We start from the raw sequence: 18,717 nt of genomic DNA, 5'->3' as shown, positions 1-18,717 counted from the left end.
CCAGGAAAACCAATGACTTAGCAGAGTTAAGGTCGTTGATCAACATGCATGACTTGATTTACACATGAAATGTGTAGGAAGTAATTATATTCTTTTCTGAAGTAATGTCTGTAACCTAAAAGATAAAATAAATTTATCCATCCATGATGCAAGTCTTTTATATTGCAAACAGATATTTTGAATGTCTAGGAGAAGATTTCTATAGTAATACACAAACTAAACAATTGAATTTAAAAATTAATGAAACATTTGTAAGGTAACAGAAGTGTGTCGGAGCGGCATAAACCATTCGGCTATCATGGAGACTTTTAGTTCACATCACAACTTGAGCAGAGTAACTGAGTTGTGTTTGATGAGCACTTAAAGGCAGGGCAGCACAGAAACTGTCTCCCCTCCCCACATGGATCCACAAAAGAGATTGGACCGCAGTGCACTGAACATACTTTATTTAGCATAATAAGATGCACTATACAAACACACACACAAAAGTATTTTTTTTTTTACATTTTCAGGACTGACATAGAAGACATTACAGATAATAAGCAAGTTTTATCTAACAATGATAAAAAAAAATTATTGACTTAGCAAGAACAATTTAATAATTTTAAATGGCAAAATTTTATTTAATTTAAACCTAGTTCACCAATTGCATAAAATGTATACTTTATACAGGCAAGCCAAATAAAAGAATTAAAAACAATCAAACCACTAAAAATCTGGTCAGTTACACCTGCATAAACATATTCTAAAACAAAGTCTTACAATTGATAGATCTCAAATACATGAACACAAATATAGCCCGCACTCACCATACTGTACCACACAATTTCTTGTATACCACACACTCTAAAATGAAAATCTAGTCAAGCAAAACTAAAAAATAATTTCCAGCTGCATGCGTTGTGGTAAACTGAAGCAAAGGTAAAAATAAATGTTCACAAAGTGAAATCGTGTATCAATAAATTCATGTAAGTAGTGTCACAAGGGAGACAAATACAATAAAGACATTGAACAAAACCATATAATGGCAGTTATTTCCATTCTCATACACATATTTGTTTATATTTAATGAATAAAATAAAACAGTAACAAGGGAATAGGTTGTAAGATATATGTGGTAACACCACAACTCAATACAAATTACATCACAAATGTTTACCGTTGACCACTTGATAAGTAAATGACTCTATGCAAGTATCTTGTACAAGACATATCTCAAATCACACTTTTATACATATGCAATGAAAATAATCATTAACAAAATGTAATAAAGAATCACTTTGAATATGTAAGTGGAAGTACCTGGTATACCAATGTTTTTGTAAAACAATTCTTTATGGGTAGGTTACCTTCTTATATATAATTTTGTTTTGATACAATAAACATAGAACAGTTAAGAACTCTTAAAATATGTATATAGGTCATGTTGCTAAGTTCAATATCAGACATGTGGGTGAGAAATCTTAGGTCAAACAATGAGTAATCTAATTAAGTAACCAACAATGTATAAGAGCTTTGTGAGGCCAGCACAATGACAAGCTTTATTTACTGATTTGCTCTAAAAAAAATTATGCATATAAAAAAATAAAGATTTTTTTTTAAATTCAGGTTTGAGAGATGAATGTTATGATTTGTCTACCCACAGTTTCTATAAATGTCAAACTTTAAAATTGTCAAAACTCATTTATTAGTTTTACTGTCAAGTCCTTTATGAAAATAAAAAAATAATACAAAACTTGGTCCTTGCTTGGCTTAGTATGTGTAAATTTTTTTTTTAAAGTTAAGGGATGCTTTCATAATTGGTTTTATCTTTCAAAAGTCAATTAAAAAAAAAACATGCATAAGAAATTGAAGACAAACAAAACACATCACAATCATGGGATATTTGAAGAAACATGACAAACAAAACACATCACAATCATGGGATATTTGAAGAAACATGACAAACAAAACACATCACAATCATGGGATATTTGAAGAAACATGAATAACAAAACACATCACAATCATGGGATATTTGAAGAAACATGACAAAAAAAAACACATCACAATCATGGGATATTTAAAGAAACATGACAAACAAAACACATCACAATCATGGGATATTTGAAGAAAGAAGGTTTCCTAGTCTGGAATCACTGACCAAGTTGTGCACTATTGAGAAACACTGGCATGCAATATGTCACTGTTATTCATTGCATTGATAAAGAGGTTTATCACAAAATCATAACTAACAGCATAACACTGCCACAAACAATAATAATAGGTACAAGGGGATACTATGAGAATGGTGGGAGGGGAATTGAGAGTTGAACAAAAGAAATACAAGTGTAAGCAAGGAGAGAATCTAAACACACTGGCAGCAATAAAAAAAAACAACAACAAAAGAACAAACCAAGGAATGCTGTACCACTGAGAATCATTAACCAAATACAGATTTTCAGATACATTCTCTTAAGTATTATGATAAGGATTATCAGCATGATAGATTTCAGGTTTATTATGTCTCAATTAACTAATCAATAACATTATTAACCATGAAACCAATATTTGTGAATGAAGCTGATATTACTGCATTACTTCTGGTGGTCAAATACAAATGTTCTCTTACTCAATAGTATACCAATCAGAAGATCACTTCACACAATAAACAATGGCGCTCACACTTGAGGACAGCACATCATATAGCCTCTAGCACATGTGTAGGCCTTTTTGCCATGATGAGACATTGAAAGCCCTTTTTTTTTTTAAGCACAAATAGTAAAGTGATAATGATCAAGATATGGAATGTACATAGTACTGCTATTAAAATAGTCTATCTTTCAAGTGAACACAAAATGAAATTCTAAATTACAAATATATCTCTTTGTTAATAAAAAAAAATGTCAATTATATTCTGCACTTAAATTTCAAGTGATACATTTAAATCTGATATTAATCTTAATTGAAAAACAAACAAAAAAACACAAGATTTGAAATCATATGTATGTCAGTTAAAAAAAAATTCAATGAATTATGTCAGAGACTGATATGCAAAATGAAGATTAAAATAAATTTTAAAAAAAAAACGTTATTACATGTCAAAACTGAATATAACATAGTATTTTTTGTGGAGTCAATGTTTTGTTGTTGCTAAAGTGTCATCTCTACCTGGAGAGTGTTTTAATATCGTAAGTGTGGACACAGGCAGTCAGCAATAGCTGAACTGGAATGGCTGTTTGTGTGGTAAGAAATATACAAATAAAACAGTTGGCTTAAAATTCTGACTTTCAGAGCATGTACATTGTATTTCCAAAGAATATAAACGGATATAACTTAAGAGTAAAGTAACGCAATATATCAGGCACTTACAATAGATTATAATACTGTCAGCCATGGCTATGTAAATGCCTATGTCTTTAAAACAAGATTGGTAAGTCATTACAAATAGTCACTTGTTAACTCATTCATTCCTTTGTAAAATAAAAGTAAATTGTAATGCTACCACACAAATGACATTGGCTTATATAGTATAGCAGCTTAAGTGATGAGTTTAAAAACTTTATGCTAATGAGTTAATTTAAAAAAAGGAAAAAAAAAGACATTTTGAAGCCCTGGGGCATGGAGCACATTTAGACATAGTTAAATATGTTCTTTAAATTATTCCTTTGTTCTACTATTTTATTAATTTGATGACTGTCATAGTATTCTAATCAATGTCATTAATACTTTCTTGTCATTGTCTGACAAGAGAAAATGTCTGGAGCCTTCAGCAATATGTTCACATTTTTTCTTCGTTTATAAAATCAGCCCATTAGGAATCTGCCCTGAATATTTCAAACAGCATGGCTTCCTGGTCGTGCGGTTTGCGCGCTGGACTGTTGTTCGGATTTATCGATGGTCGAGGGTTCAAATCCTGCCCGCTCCCACCCCCCGTTGTCCTGCGGGAGGTTTGGACTAGGAAGTAAACTATCTTCAACTCTGAAGGAACATCCGAAACATGTAAAACATTTTACAAACATTTTACAGCAGTAAGATGGACAATTTTTTTTCTTCACAACAAAAAATATTTATATCTAAAATTTACCCTATTAATATACACACACAAATTAAGCGTGCACAGTACAATAGACCTGTTTAGAAGAAACCTTTATTTGTTTCTTAGAGACACAGGGCGTGGCAAATCCATAAGGGCAAAGTAGTGTCGATGTGATTGTGAAGTACAATGGAATTGGGATACCCCCCCCCCCTACAGCAGTAAAGTATCACAAGCGAAATGAAAACCTCAGCTGAAAACAAATCTTCTGAAAATGTAGGATTTATAAATGCATAATAATCTCACAATCTTAGACCAGAAGCAAGTCTTCCACACGAACATTTCTTTTTTCACTGATCACTCATAGGGTGATGAACTTGTTCGATGAAATAGAATCTCTTAATCCCAATTGAGATCTTTTTCACTTTCTTGAGGAACAACCAAAAATAATTTCTGGAAAAAAATGTTTATGAATGCTGTGGAAGTAAAAAAAAAGAACTTCAATGAACAGTAGAATCTTTTTTAATTTAATGTTAAACTTCTACTAGAGTGAAAATACACATCTTTTAAATTCCAATGTTAAAACTTAGTCCTGAGTCTTTGCTCAAATCCAGTAAACTGAAAGAGACCTAAAAGCGATCACTACCAACAATCTTTGACTACGGGTTATACTTACTAATTTTAGACTGTATAGAGGCAGGTTTGTTGGTCCATCGGTTGCCAATGATGTACAGCACTGAGCCAGCCCCGACTAATCCCAGAGCCAACATACTCTCAATAAACTTCTGGTAGAAAGTTAATAAAACCAAAGCAAAACTGACTAAACCAAGGATAGCCGGAAGTGCTATCGGTACCTGTTATAGAAATATTACATAAAAATTAACAAAGTTTAAAAAAAACAACACAAAAAACTTTACTTTTATTCACCAAACTACACAACACAGTAATTACCTTGATGGGCCGGGGTAAATTGGGTTCTTTGTATCTCAGATACACTTGACCCGCAAACACCAGAGTAAGAACTGTTGCAAAGCCGAACCCTTCCATTTCTATCAGGAACCAAATGTCATTGGATGACTGGAAACATAAAACTAAGACAAGCTGTGGAAAATAAAAAAAAAACAAGTCAGAAAAGAAAAACTTGAGGTGGATACACTATATGTAAGCCATTTAAAAATCAAAGTCACTTACTATGATAAAGAGGGACGTGGCGGGTGTTAAAAATTTGTGCTGTATCATTGACATGAACATTGGCATGTGGTTGTTCTTAGCACCGATAAAAAACAACCTGGAGAGATAAATATGTAGTCAATAAAAACACATTGATATCATCTTAAAGCTAATAAACACACGTACTACTAAGTATATGACAAATTTATAGCCACGGGAAATACTGCATTCCTCAAAAATCTTCGGACTCGAAGACAAGCCTTATTATAACGGATATAAGTGAAAATACCATGGTACTTCATATGCATAAATATAATGTATTTTCCAACAGATCTATACATGTACTTTGTCTTTTCATTATATCAGTTAGATGTGGCATAGATTGATCTATAGATTCATGAATTTCGGAACTAGAGTTTGTAAGCTAATTTTATTTTCATTGTTATTTACTTGAACTTCAAAACTATAATTGAGTAAATACAAATCGAGTTAAATAGTGAATTCTACCTTAACGAACAAACAAGGAAATGGTCAGTAAGCTTTAAGTAAATGTGCACATTTAATAGTACAGAACAAAAAGGACAACTGCTGACCTTGACATGGAGAGAGCTGTACCATTCATGGTTCCACAAACTGATATAGCTATAAGTATAGGCATCAACCACTGCATCACACCCATAGTATGTTCAGCAAAAGTCTAGAGAAGACCACAAGAGAGGTTATAGTAAAACAGGCCAAAGTTTGCTTTGAAATAAATACATGGGAAATGTAGAGATAATCCGAGCATGACTTCTGCATACCAACATACATAACAACATATTAACAATGTCTTTGAAATGCAACAATTTTTTTTTGAATTTTACACACATGTATGTTATTTTAAAACTAAAGAAAGAAAACTTAATTTTGAAATTACACTTTCAACTGAAAGTTCTTTGGCCAATTGTTTACTAGGGTATCTAACGGCTAGCAAAAAGAAAATAGTCTTAACTTTACAATAGCTCAAAGGTTACTATGAGTGTACTTAAGTTCAATGAACTTCTGATTTATTTTTATTTGAGATTTGGATGATAAAGTAGTTTCCTTTCAATGTATAAACAGGAGTGTTGCCTAATAGCATAATTACGAAAGTGTTTAATCAAGATGGTGTTGACACCTTGTAGAAAATAAGAAAGATAACTTGAAAGCCATTTAGAAATTAAATTGCTTATTGATCTCACAGCAATTACTTCTAAGAAGTCAAACAATACAACGGAGAGGGACACATACCACAGCAACAGCTGTTGACTGCAACATTTGCGACGGGCTGAGGACAGCCAGGTAAGCAATGTTTGTGACCAGGTACACACAGATGACAGTGATCATGGAGATCATGATAGCCAGAGGCAGATTCCTGCACAGATAACATGCACAGAGCATAATTGATCAAATGTACATAATACACAAAATGAACAGAAGATAGTAACAAATAATAATAAGAAAAAAATAAAAGCATCTTTATGTTCTGTCTCGACACCTGACGTAATACAGAGAAACCACATAATCCCCCATAATTTGAAAAACCTGGATTTTCCCATACGTATATAGCCTTACTAATCTTATCTGCTGAACTTGCGTGGTAGCTGTACAATTTATTAGGTGAGACACAAACATTATTTATGGGTACAGCAACACCAACAGTGCAATTAGCTCAAGCACATGTGGTATGGTACTTTTACATTAGTTATAACTTTTTGACTTGTACTTTTGTCTAGCCCAGAAAGCACAAGACATCTTCAAATAAACAGAAAACTTTCTTCACCAAAATGAAGGCTGTTTTTGTAGTGTCAAATTATTTTTAAGTGTTCTCTTCCTATTTCCATTAAGAACAGTCATTCAGGAGTAGGTAATAATTTTTTTAAAATTCCATTTAAGGCATGTAGGCTATGTCAGGTTAAATTGTGTTCACCCCCTTTGGGTATGATAGTTTATGAGGTCAGCTCTCCATTTTTTATATTGGAGTCAAAAATGCGTTAAACTTTATTATTATTATTTTTTTTTGCACAAAACTAAAATTACATTATGAAGGAAGCACATTTGTAAAATTCATCAACAAACTGACTTTAAATGTAACAGAAATTTAGAAGACAAAAACATCCCATAAAAATTAGCCATCATTTTAGAACATAACAAAGAAACAATTACCTGTTAGGATTAACCAGCTCTTCTGTCAAAAAGTTAAGGTAACTCCTACAAAAAAAGTTTAAATAAAACTCATGAATGTTTTGCAAATAAAAAAATAATTTTGATAAAAGTTTGCATGTAGTAAACAATTCATAGTAAGTCTTTCTTAAAGGTTGGCATAAGAATTAGAGACGGGAGCACTAATAGTTTAATGATTAACTAGTCAACCCAAAGCATACGCCGCTATTTTACAGTGCCGGCCGATGCAGCCGATGCAACCTATGCGACCGCAGTGGGTCCCGCACTTTCATAGGACCAGACTAATTCTAGGTGTAAATTATTAAAGTAAACGATTTTATAACTTATAACAGATTTCCCGCGGCTGCCTGATTTACCAGGAGCTCCTGAAATTGCAAAATATATGAAAAAGTTCTGGAAATCTCCGGAAATTATTAAAATCTTTTGAAAACTCATACAAATCACCTGAAATCTATTGACAAAAATTTTCATTTGGGGTGTCATTCAATATGGAAAAGGCCAATCCTACGCACAATAAAAAAAAAAACGGCATTATGCAATACCCGTAATTGTGTAATCTGGTGAAAGAAGCTTCTCGTGCATCAAACTAATGAAGAATTACTTTAGGTCAACAATTCTCGAAGATAGATTGAAACATTTGGTAGTTCTTGTTACTGAACATGATCTATGTAGGAAATAGTACTTTTCTGATATACTGTCATGACTTCGCTACAAGCAAGGCTCGTAAAGTAATTCTGTACGTAGTAAAGAATGAATAAAATGCAAAGACGAATTTATTTTCTAATACAAACTCTTAATTTTCATTTATTATCCGTAGCTCTACCCAAACTTGGCCCCGCGAAATCCATTTCGCATAGGGCCCACCAACGGTTGAGTCCAGCCCTGCTATTTAGTGACAGGTGAATACAGAGTAGATTACTTGTTCTCTCTCCCCCCCCCTCTTTTTTTTTGCCAATTAAGTTACGTGGGGTAGAAATAAATAAGAGTGATCTTTCCATGACTTCTTGGTCACAATGGTTAAGTCCAGCTCTTCTATTTAGTGACGGGTGAATACTACTTGTCCCCCCACCCCTCTTTTTTCGTGGGGTAACTTTAGTCCGACTTGCAGAAATAAAAGAGTGATCTTTCCTATGCTTCTTGGTATCTAAACTGTTGAGCCACGAAGAGAATTATATATACATATATAGATAGGCATAGGCTACTGCTTTGATTAAGCTAGACATGTGCAAAGGTAAGTCCTGTCTGTCAATGATCATTGAGTTCAGAGAATTTAGAACCCCATTTCACCGCATGACTCAAGTTATAGAACACCCAAATTGAGGATCTCACTCAATACTTGGATATCAATTTTGATTATCACATGACCATCTGAAATCTCTGATCTAATTGTGAAATGGAATCTTCTTTTTCAGATTCCTTAGATTTTGTTCAGCTAAAATTTCATAAAAACATTATACTGAAATGTGCATCTCATATTTTAAAAAAATAAAATTCTTTACATAGATGAACTTGTGCCATTTTTGCACTGAGGTCTTCCATTCAGTTCAAAACTCTTTTTCATTCTTAAGTACGAATATATAAACAATCTAAACAAGTGAATGTCTTGCACCGATAATTCAAATCACCTGTTACAAGTGAGTGTATAGATGACCTCTACACTGAATAACAGATGTCTAGAATCAGTTTCAAAGAAATTAGGTCACCTCTAAGCATAAAGGGCAAGTAGATCCCTAACATTCTCAGCCCTCCCCAATACCGAAGTAAACTATACAAAAACCTTGAGCAGGTAACAATGAGAGAAAATTAGCCCAGTTCCCACTGTCAGATGTCTGCTCAACATTGCAGGTAACGTGGAGTAAGTAGAGACCTCAATACAAGACAGGGTGAAGGACACAGAAGAAATGTATTTTAAAACTTAATTCTTTCACATGAATAGCAAAAGTACTACCTTTTACTGTGCATTAAACCAATATGTTAGTCAAATTAAACAAAGTACTAAGAAGTATGGGCATATAAATCACTAAACAGTTTCAATAAGTAAAACAAAACTTAATAACTAAACAAGACAAAGTGAGCTGTACTTTGTCAAAATTAGGATAAGAAGAACTTTTCACAAAACTTTGGAATAATGTATCAGTTTTTAATAAATAAATCTGTATCTTGGTATGCAGGTAATTATAGCCACATATCTAAAATTCGTTGTGCTTAAAAACAACATTTTACTTACCAACCACTGTAGGCCCAAAAGCCTGAGTAGAAAGAGAGAGCAATAGCACCAGCACTATACTCACTGTCTTCAAATGTATCCTCAAAGCTCTCCCTGTCACCTAATAAAAAAAAAACATTAAAAAAATAATGAAACAAAACAAACAAACAAAAAAAACAACAACAAAGCTTATATGAAGCGTAGTTGTACCAATTAGTTTGGGTCAGCCATGTAATTAAATTTGTTATGGATCTAGACCAACAACAATAAGTCTGTGAGTGTAATTAGAAATATTTTTACCAATTGTTTTTGTTTATCGCTATTTCATACAATCTTTCTCAATTCTCTATAATCCTATCACTTATCTGGTCAAGTTAGGAATTTTTTTTGGGTGGGTGGGGAGGGTGGGGGTGGGATGGGTGTATCTGGGAGAATGTTACAGTCATCGCTTATGAAAATATTTTTTTTTACAAAAGGCGCAACGACCTGAATTCAAATTCATGGCTCAAGCCTCCTCAAGCCAATATGTTAACCACTCTGCTAGTGAGGTTCTATGAAAAAAGAAGATTGTTCAGTTATCTATTGTTTGTTTCAAACTTACTGCATAAACTCAAAATTGACCAAAACACATTCATATATCAGAATGTAGTTAGCATGTGACAATGTATCCTCTGTGCAGCTCTGATACTTCAATTCGACTAGCCTGTATGTGGGTTCAGCAAAACTTGATATTTATTAAAATATTCAATAGGCTCTATTAAATAAGATTTGACTGCACATTTGATAACACTTTAAAGGCTTTGGAAGGAATTGCTTTAGATAGTCTGTAGCAGTGCTACATTCTGAAAGATCCTGCTGATTCCAAGCCTTTTTTTGTGACATTCCTTAGGACCAAACTGCTGTGTGTGGGGGATAAGGTCTAGAGATGTTTAGGCTCTCATCACAACCTTGTCAGAGAATACTTCTACAGAAGTCACAAGAGAAAGTGCTCTACAAGAAGTCATATCAGCTACAGTGTTAGGATTAGTGATTTTGCATGAGGATAGCTGATAATATAAAGAAGATTAGATAAAACTACCCCCCTTCCTCAATCTATGAAACTAAAATATTTACCTTTGCCTAGGTAGACCATGCCTATTACGATAATCAATGCCAGGGCAACCAATTTGGAAGCTGTGATGACCACCTGAACTCGAGTTGCCCATTTGACATTACGACTATTGATGGCTATCAGAAGCCCTGGGGACAGAAACAAACAAACAAATGTAAAACATCCAGTATTGAGAGTAACATAATTTATAAAATAAACACCAATGTTCACATATTGTACATTAAACATAGTGTACCATTTAATGGACATTATAGTCTGTTGGACAGATCTGATGGTTCATTAAACATTGATAATAGACATTTTAGTGTGTTGGACATCGAATGGTTCATTAAACATTTAATATGAAGCACAAAGAAAGGATCCTATTCAAAACTAGATTCACATTGATAACAGCTGCACCAAACAAAACATCACCATCCGACCCAACACCCTCACGTTTTAACAACAAATAGTAATCAGCAGCTGCTGACTTTGTAAAAAAAAATATAAAAAAAATATATAGATAGATCTATATATATATTTATCTTTAGCTTTTAAAACCTAATTTGAGTCAATTTTTGTGTATTCTTAAACTATAGTTATGAAATTTTACATTCGTTATTTGTCTGAACTAATTAGACCTAGACCTGTGTTGATTTGCTTCATATGGTGTGTCACACAGGGGCCTGCAAATCTATTCAATGTTGCGTTGATGAAAAATGTGCAAATGTGTATTCACTTGATTGTATTGTAGAACAAAGCTGTCTACTTTAGAATGCAGAAGTTCAACTAGACTTCGAAGGGAGAGTACACACAAAAATTCAGTGAAATTGAATGGTGCTAGGGAACATAATATAAAATACAAATAAATCGTCCTTAAAAGAATCTTGGCAAACAATCTAGGTTAGTGTTCGAGGTCACCAATGACGTCTGCGCTAAAACAAAACCGCCGAAAATAAATCACACCACCCTCCTAGTGACCTTCAGGCGCACGGCAGTTATCTTCTCTTGGTTATGTTTACAGAAGACAGTTCATGTCTTGGGGAACGACACATGCATTTCTTTAGACCAGCGGTTCTCAACCTTTTAAGCTCGCGACACCTTTTTACAATCCCCTATTCTGACGCGACCCCCCCCCCCCACACACACACCTACAGCAATAGAAGAGTAGACAATAACAATCCATATTTTCGATGGTCTTAGGCGACCCCTGGCAAATCGTCAATTGACCCCCAAGGGGGTCGCGACCCACAGGCTAAGAACCCCTGCTTTAGACTAATTGACGGACGCATCTCAAGTTCAAACTGAACATGAACAGATAGAAGTGCATCGACGATAAATGTTAATGCAATAAGGTCTCTCACGTTCTCTACCCCCCCCCCCTTTGTTAATGCGTTTTAAACTAGTGAGTTAATTTCTAAAAATAAACCAACATTAAAGTACAAGATAAACTAAGTGCAAAGTTTAAAGTGACCCACAGTCGCACCAGAAACCTTTGATTCCAATGTCAATTATTGCTAAGAGTAGACGTAGATTCTAGTATTGAACATGAAAACATCTAACCAAAACCAGAGCTACATAAGACTGAACAGGTTTATTGACACGACTGTGATATTCTGTTAGAGGGGAGGGGGGCGGGGGCTGCTGTCAGACGGCTGGTAATGACAGAAGCAGAACTAAGTGATCTATTGACCCATTTAAATCTACCAAGTAAACACATGTCACATTTATGCAGTACAAATGGGCCCATCTATTACTCTTGGAAAAGACTAAAATAAATACAAAGCGGTTGCTTTACTCGCTCGCGTGAAACTAAATTAGTGTAATGTACTAGTTTAGAGAGTATGTTACTTTTGTTAGACAAATATATTGTGTATAGTTTTAGCGACGGTAAAAGTAGTGACGTAGTAAGACAAGACTAATGACGTAGCAGACTTAGGCGAACAAGAAACCAACATGGCGTAATGTTAGGAAGACTGGACGAATTTCCCAGTGGTTAATAAAGTCTCATTTTATAGAACTGAATGTTGTTATCAAGTATATTTAATTAATAATGTTCCGTGGCTAATGTTACGTAATAATTGATACATAGTCGACGTCAGATTAGATTAGCCCACAACATTAGGTTACAATTTCATTGCACTGATTCGACGCCACGTCTTGTATAAATATCATGATTAAACTTGCAAACGTCCACCAATGAATGAGTCACTGATTGCCGGAACCATCATGTTTTCTAAAGGAGCACCTACAGAGATAGGAAATGTCCTCTGGCAAAGGCAGGTGTACCCAAATGATCAGGGGGTACTGTCTTATAGATTACAGAAGTTACTTCAAAAAAGAAGATATTTATGTCCTAAGACTTTCATGTGTCAATCTAGTCATGCATGTTCACCAGTGCTAAGTTTTCAAGTTTCCATTCTCTTATCTTACACAGACGTTACGTTAAAAAAAAAAAAAAAAAAGTAACTATTTTTTCCCTCTTAGTAACAAATAAATTTTAGATTACAAAAAAAAAAAAAAAAAGGAACATGTTTTATTCCCCCAATACTCCATTCCCGGAAAATCTAATTATTTATTCTGTGTTGTCATGGCAACGCGACAAATGTGAAAACTCAACACAAAAGGGGAGAAGCAAAGCAAACATTCCAGTAGAAGACGTTGTATCGTTTGTTGTTTACACAGCTTATGGATTGATTTATCTTTCAGCACAAAACTTGCACTATCAACCAAAGTCATTGATCTATTAGTGTTAGGACAACACCGGAAGTAAATATTGGAGAGATAAGGGGAGGGAACACCAATGACTACCAGACTGGGAGTAGTATTAAAAAAAATAAGACTTAAAATAATATCGCATAATTTAGTAGCTATTTCGACTCAGAACCGGACAGAATGAGACAACATATGTTCCGGGAGCTTGAAGTCGGGACGACCGAAACCTGCCCTTGTGGAGCATCACCAGAGAATGCTGACCATGTCCTTGAAAGCGGCAGGCTATATCAAGAGGACCGAACAAGACTCTGGCCCCAAAACAATTGTATGGGAGCTTAAACGCACTACGCCTAACAGCAGAGTTTCTCGCCAAGGCTCTACGGGAGGACTGATCCTTCCAGCCTTGCCATCAATTGGAGTTCATCTCAGGCCCCAAAACCTTCGTATAGAACAAAAACTGCCTGACCTGGAAACCACTGCGCAGTTCATTTCCGATATAGGATTACTGATCTGAACCCTCTGACGTGTAAAATGAGAACGAAGAAGAAGAAGAAGTAGCTAACCGAATGGAGACTCAGAGGCGGACTTAAGGAGTGGCGAGCGGGGGCAACGGCTCTAGGCTCCGCGCATGGGGGGGGGGGGGAGAGGCGAAATGATAATAATCCCTTGTCAATTAGTCCCGGTCAGCCCATGGTACAAATATTCGTGGAATTGATATGACACTGGACCAGGGCCCCATGGACTACTAAGTGTCGCTTCTGGCATGCTAGATATTATTCTAAAACACAATCTATCAAAGGATGACCAAGCTGCAACGACTACATGCCCACTGTTGTTCGATCTGAGATACGGCACATCTAACACCTCTGTCTGGGTTCAACCACAGAAATCTTGATTGTGAAAGAAAACAAGAGCCTTAAGTCAAGTCTAAATGAGGTATATCGATTTATGTGTGTGTGTGTGTTTTTTTTTGCAGGTGTATAAAGTACAAAGTTCCCATTCAGACCTTGCTGATCTAAGGGGCAGATGATGTCAAGGTAATCTGTTTTTGTGGCCCACGGTTAACGAGGGTGGCATGTGGCCAGCACAACGACCAACCGCCTTTACTTTCCGCAGCTCATGTCCGACAACCATAAGAGCTGGGTGGACTCAGCGGCGCCCTTAAGATCCCGAAATTCAAAATCCCAATCTTCACCGAGATTCGAACCCAGGAACTCCGGTTCGGAAGCCAAGTACTTTGCCACTCAGCCACCGCGCCTCCAGTGGGTACTCACGCTTACTCAACGTGTACAAAAAATAAGGAAGGGGGGGGGGGACAGGAGACTAGTGAACCTAACAACTACACGATTTTAAAAAATAGAATAAGGGGAGATTATTCTTCCTGAAGGAATGAATTTCAAATGTCAATGTATTAAAAAAGGTCCGCGTTAATGACATAATTTCTCATTGCACTTGATACCAAGTGTTGGAGGTCGATGATTTATGGTGGCTAGAGTCGAGCTTTTTTTATTATTACTATTAAATCAAATTACGCGTACCCCTCAGGCCCAGCTGTAAGCAGGTCAGGTTAAAAGAAAGCTACCGTCTAAAAATATCCCACGTATAGATGTCGACAGGGTTTTGATACAACTAAGAATTGTGAGACAAAGAATGCTGGGAACGGGGAACTGTATTTGTTAGGGAGACAGACCCGTACAACCATTGCCAAAACAAGTGACATAACTTGATGCATATCTCAGCTAGGCACTTGTAGGAAAAGAAGATAAGATAATTTTATTGATCCAATCAAGTGGAAATTCAGTTTGACTACAATTGAGAACCTCAACCTACATTAATTAATTAATTACATTAATTGACATTATTAATACAGTGCACTTGATGTATCTTTTATTGGACCAGGAGATGTACGCCACACGCTGGAAGGATTTAGACACGCAGTCATCAACTTGGCTGTCCCACACACTGGAAGGATTTAGACACGCGGTCATCAACTTGGCTGTCCCACACACTGGAAGGATTTAGACACGCGGTCATCAACTTGGCTGTCCCACACACTGGAAGGATTTAGACACGCAGTCATCAACTTGGCTGTCCCACACACTGGAAGGATTTAGACACGCGGTCATCAACTTGGCTGTCCCACACACTGGAAGGATTTAGACACGCGGTCATCAACTTGGCTGTCCCACACACTGGAAGGATTTAGACACGCAGTCATCAACTTGGCTGTCCCACACACTGGAAAGACTTAGACACGCAGTCATCAACTTGGCTGTCCCAAACATTCTCCCTCCTTTATACTGGACATCGCAAAGAGCGATTGTATTTGCCACTAACACTGTAAAGAAAAATAAGTGTGGCCGAGTGACAATACCCGCTTGGCTAGCCACCACAGGGCTTGAGTTCAAATCCCGAGGCGAGCTGACTTTGCTGAGCACCTAGAGGCAGCACGAAAACTATTTCTCAGATACCCCCCCCCGGTCCACAGAAGAAATTGGACCTTAGCGCAATAGGTGCAATAAGTATGCTATAGCGTGAAAGACGAGCCTAACATAAGCAATCACTAGACTACACTCGTATGAAAACATGTGGTGAACACATTACAAGGTCAGACTAAAACATCGAATAACACTAATGAATTCGTGGACCACAATGTGCGCACATGACTCCATTGACATTGACGGGACCGATGACTATAAATAGACATATTTATTAACTGCTGCGGATTCAAGCAATGCAGGAACAAGATAATGAACCCAAGCCACAAATACAAAAAAAGTGCCCGACTGACCCTTTGAACTGCGTAGTATCTCCCTTTGACATATTTAGTACAAGATAAAGAAGTCTCAAGTCGGAGACAAGGAAAAAACAAAACAATATTGATAACCTTTTTGATTAAAATTAGGGCACAGAAACTGGGTGTTGACAATTGAGAAGGTTTTATTTGATCTCCTGGGTGAAGTGAAAACAACTTGCCAACTCATCGGGATGACTAAAAACAAAATCACCCCCATAAGCGTAGAATATGTCAAGAGACAGAAAGGCCCAACTCACAGATCTCAAGTGAGCTACGAGACATGTATACATTTTCATGTCGCCCGAAGAAATTATAAGAATTGGGGGGGGGGGGGGGGCGGGGGGAGCACAAGAACATTTAATGGCGACTAATACACGCTAAACAATGGACCTCATTCACCAATCGTAAACAAACAACATTTAGCCACGTGGTGCTCTATCTCTTCTATATAATTTACGATCTCATGTTTAATTCATGATGGTTGTCACGTGACAGTTTTTTCCCCCCATAGTTTTATCAATACGATCACGTGACTAAATGTTGTTTGTTTACGATTGGTGAATGAGGTCCATTCTCTAGTCTGTCATGGATGAATGAAGTAGTGCACACCAGTATGAACAGGATTAGATCTAACTGCAGCTTACAAAACCTATATGTAATCAACATTTCCAGAAATGAATGTGTGTACAAAGAACACATTAAACTGAGCACAACACTGACCCGAAGCCATCTTTGGACCGTTTCACGTGATGACATGTTTGGACACACATTTCTTCTCACAGCAAGTACTAAACAGTAACGACCATAGTTCTGGGACAATTAGGTCATGTGATAACAAAGAAGCACAGTATCAAGATAACCCCGAGCCATGAAGGCATAAAATGATATATTGTATCCTCTAATCTCAACAGCATTTGAACTATCAACACACAACATCAATGCAAAAAAAAAAAAAAAAAAAGCCAGTTGGTTTGGTCTTACTTCTACACACTACACATGTATCTATCTGTGTAATGATGACAAAGACTAATGATGACTCTTGAATGAATGAAAAAGAGTGAGAGAGAATAAATGAATGAAAGAGAGTAAGAGAGAATAAATGAATGAAAGAGTGAGAGAAAACAAATGAATGAAAGACAGTGAGAGAGAATAAATGAATGAAAGAGAGTGAGAGAGAATAAATGAATGAAAGAGAGTGAGAGAGAATAAATGAATGAAAGAGAGTGAGAGAGAATAAATGAATGAAAGAGAGTAAGAGAGAATAAATGAATGAAAGAGTGAGAGAAAACAAATGAATGAAAGACAGTGAGAGAGAATAAATGAATGAAAGAGAGTGAGAGAGAATAAATGAATGAAAGACAGTGAGAGAGAATAAATGAATGAAAGAGAGTAAGAGAGAATAAATGAATGAAAGAGTGAGAGAAAAAGAATGAATGAAAGACAGTGAGAGAAAATAAATGAATGAAAGACAGTGATAGAGAATAAATGAATTAAAGACAGTGATATAGAATAAATGAATGAAAGACAGTGATAGAGAATAAATGAATGAAAGACAGTAATAGAGAGTAAATGAATGAAAGACAGTGAGAGAGAATAAATGAATGAAAGACAGTGATAGAGAATAAATGAATGAAAGACAGTGATAGAGAATAAATGAATGAAAGACAGTGATAGAGAATAAATGAATGAAAGACAGTGATAGAGAATAAATGAATGAAAGACAGTGAGAGAGAATAAATGAATGAAAGAGAGTGAGAGAGAATAAATGAATGAAAGAGAGTGAGAGAGAATAAATGAATGAAAGAGAGTGAGAGAGAATAAATGAATGAAAGAGAGTAAGAGAGAATAAATGAATGAAAGAGTGAGAGAAAACAAATGAATGAAAGACAGTGAGAGAGAATAAATGAATGAAAGAGAGTGAGAGAGAATAAATGAATGAAAGACAGTGATAGAGAATAAATGAATGAAAGACAGTGAGAGAGAATAAATGAATGAAAGAGAGTGAGAGAGAATAAATGAATGAAAGAGAGTGAGAGAGAATAAATGAATGAAAGAGAGTGAGAGAGAATAAATGAATGAAAGAGAGTAAGAGAGAATAAATGAATGAAAGAGTGAGAGAAAACAAATGAATGAAAGACAGTGAGAGAGAATAAATGAATGAAAGAGAGTGAGAGAGAATAAATGAATGAAAGACAGTGAGAGAGAATAAATGAATGAAAGAGAGTGAGAGAGAATAAATGAATGAAAGAGAGTAAGAGAGAATAAATGAATGAAAGAGTGAGAGAAAACAAATGAATGAAAGACAGTGAGAGAGAATAAATGAATGAAAGAGAGTGAGAGAGAATAAATGAATGAAAGACAGTGAGAGAGAATAAATGAATGAAAGAGAGTAAGAGAGAATAAATGAATGAAAGAGTGAGAGAAAAAGAATGAATGAAAGACAGTGAGAGAGAATAAATGAATGAAAGACAGTGATAGAGAATAAATGAATTAAAGACAGTGATATAGAATAAATGAATGAA

The 18,717-nt window shown here is 35.6% G+C and overlaps 1 protein-coding gene across 3 annotated transcripts in view; it reads right to left on the bottom strand.

The window, feature by feature from the left end:
* Positions 1 to 594: 594 nt before the first annotated feature.
* The window catches only part of LOC106063889 (large neutral amino acids transporter small subunit 1-like), a 23,900-nt gene continuing 5,777 nt past the window's right edge, over positions 595 to 18,717 (bottom strand). For all 3 annotated transcript variants that reach the window (XM_056038237.1, XM_056038236.1, XM_056038235.1), the window contains exons 3-11: positions 10,707 to 10,832; positions 9,615 to 9,714; positions 7,370 to 7,414; positions 6,455 to 6,578; positions 5,779 to 5,882; positions 5,207 to 5,303; positions 4,967 to 5,116; positions 4,692 to 4,869; positions 595 to 4,491 (exon numbers count right to left, since the gene is read on the bottom strand). In XM_056038237.1, coding sequence (XP_055894212.1) covers positions 4,415 to 4,491; positions 4,692 to 4,869; positions 4,967 to 5,116; positions 5,207 to 5,303; positions 5,779 to 5,882; positions 6,455 to 6,578; positions 7,370 to 7,414; positions 9,615 to 9,714; positions 10,707 to 10,832 — 1,001 coding nt within the window. In that variant the 3' untranslated portion in view covers positions 595 to 4,414. The remainder of the gene's footprint in view (positions 4,492 to 4,691; positions 4,870 to 4,966; positions 5,117 to 5,206; positions 5,304 to 5,778; positions 5,883 to 6,454; positions 6,579 to 7,369; positions 7,415 to 9,614; positions 9,715 to 10,706; positions 10,833 to 18,717) is intronic.

The sequence above is a fragment of the Biomphalaria glabrata genome, chromosome 8, assembly GCF_947242115.1.
Source record: "Biomphalaria glabrata chromosome 8, xgBioGlab47.1, whole genome shotgun sequence".
In the NCBI taxonomy this organism is placed as follows: Eukaryota; Metazoa; Mollusca; class Gastropoda; family Planorbidae; genus Biomphalaria; species Biomphalaria glabrata.
Note: the sequence above shows the minus strand (reverse complement) of the source record. Positions and strands in the feature narration are given on the sequence as shown.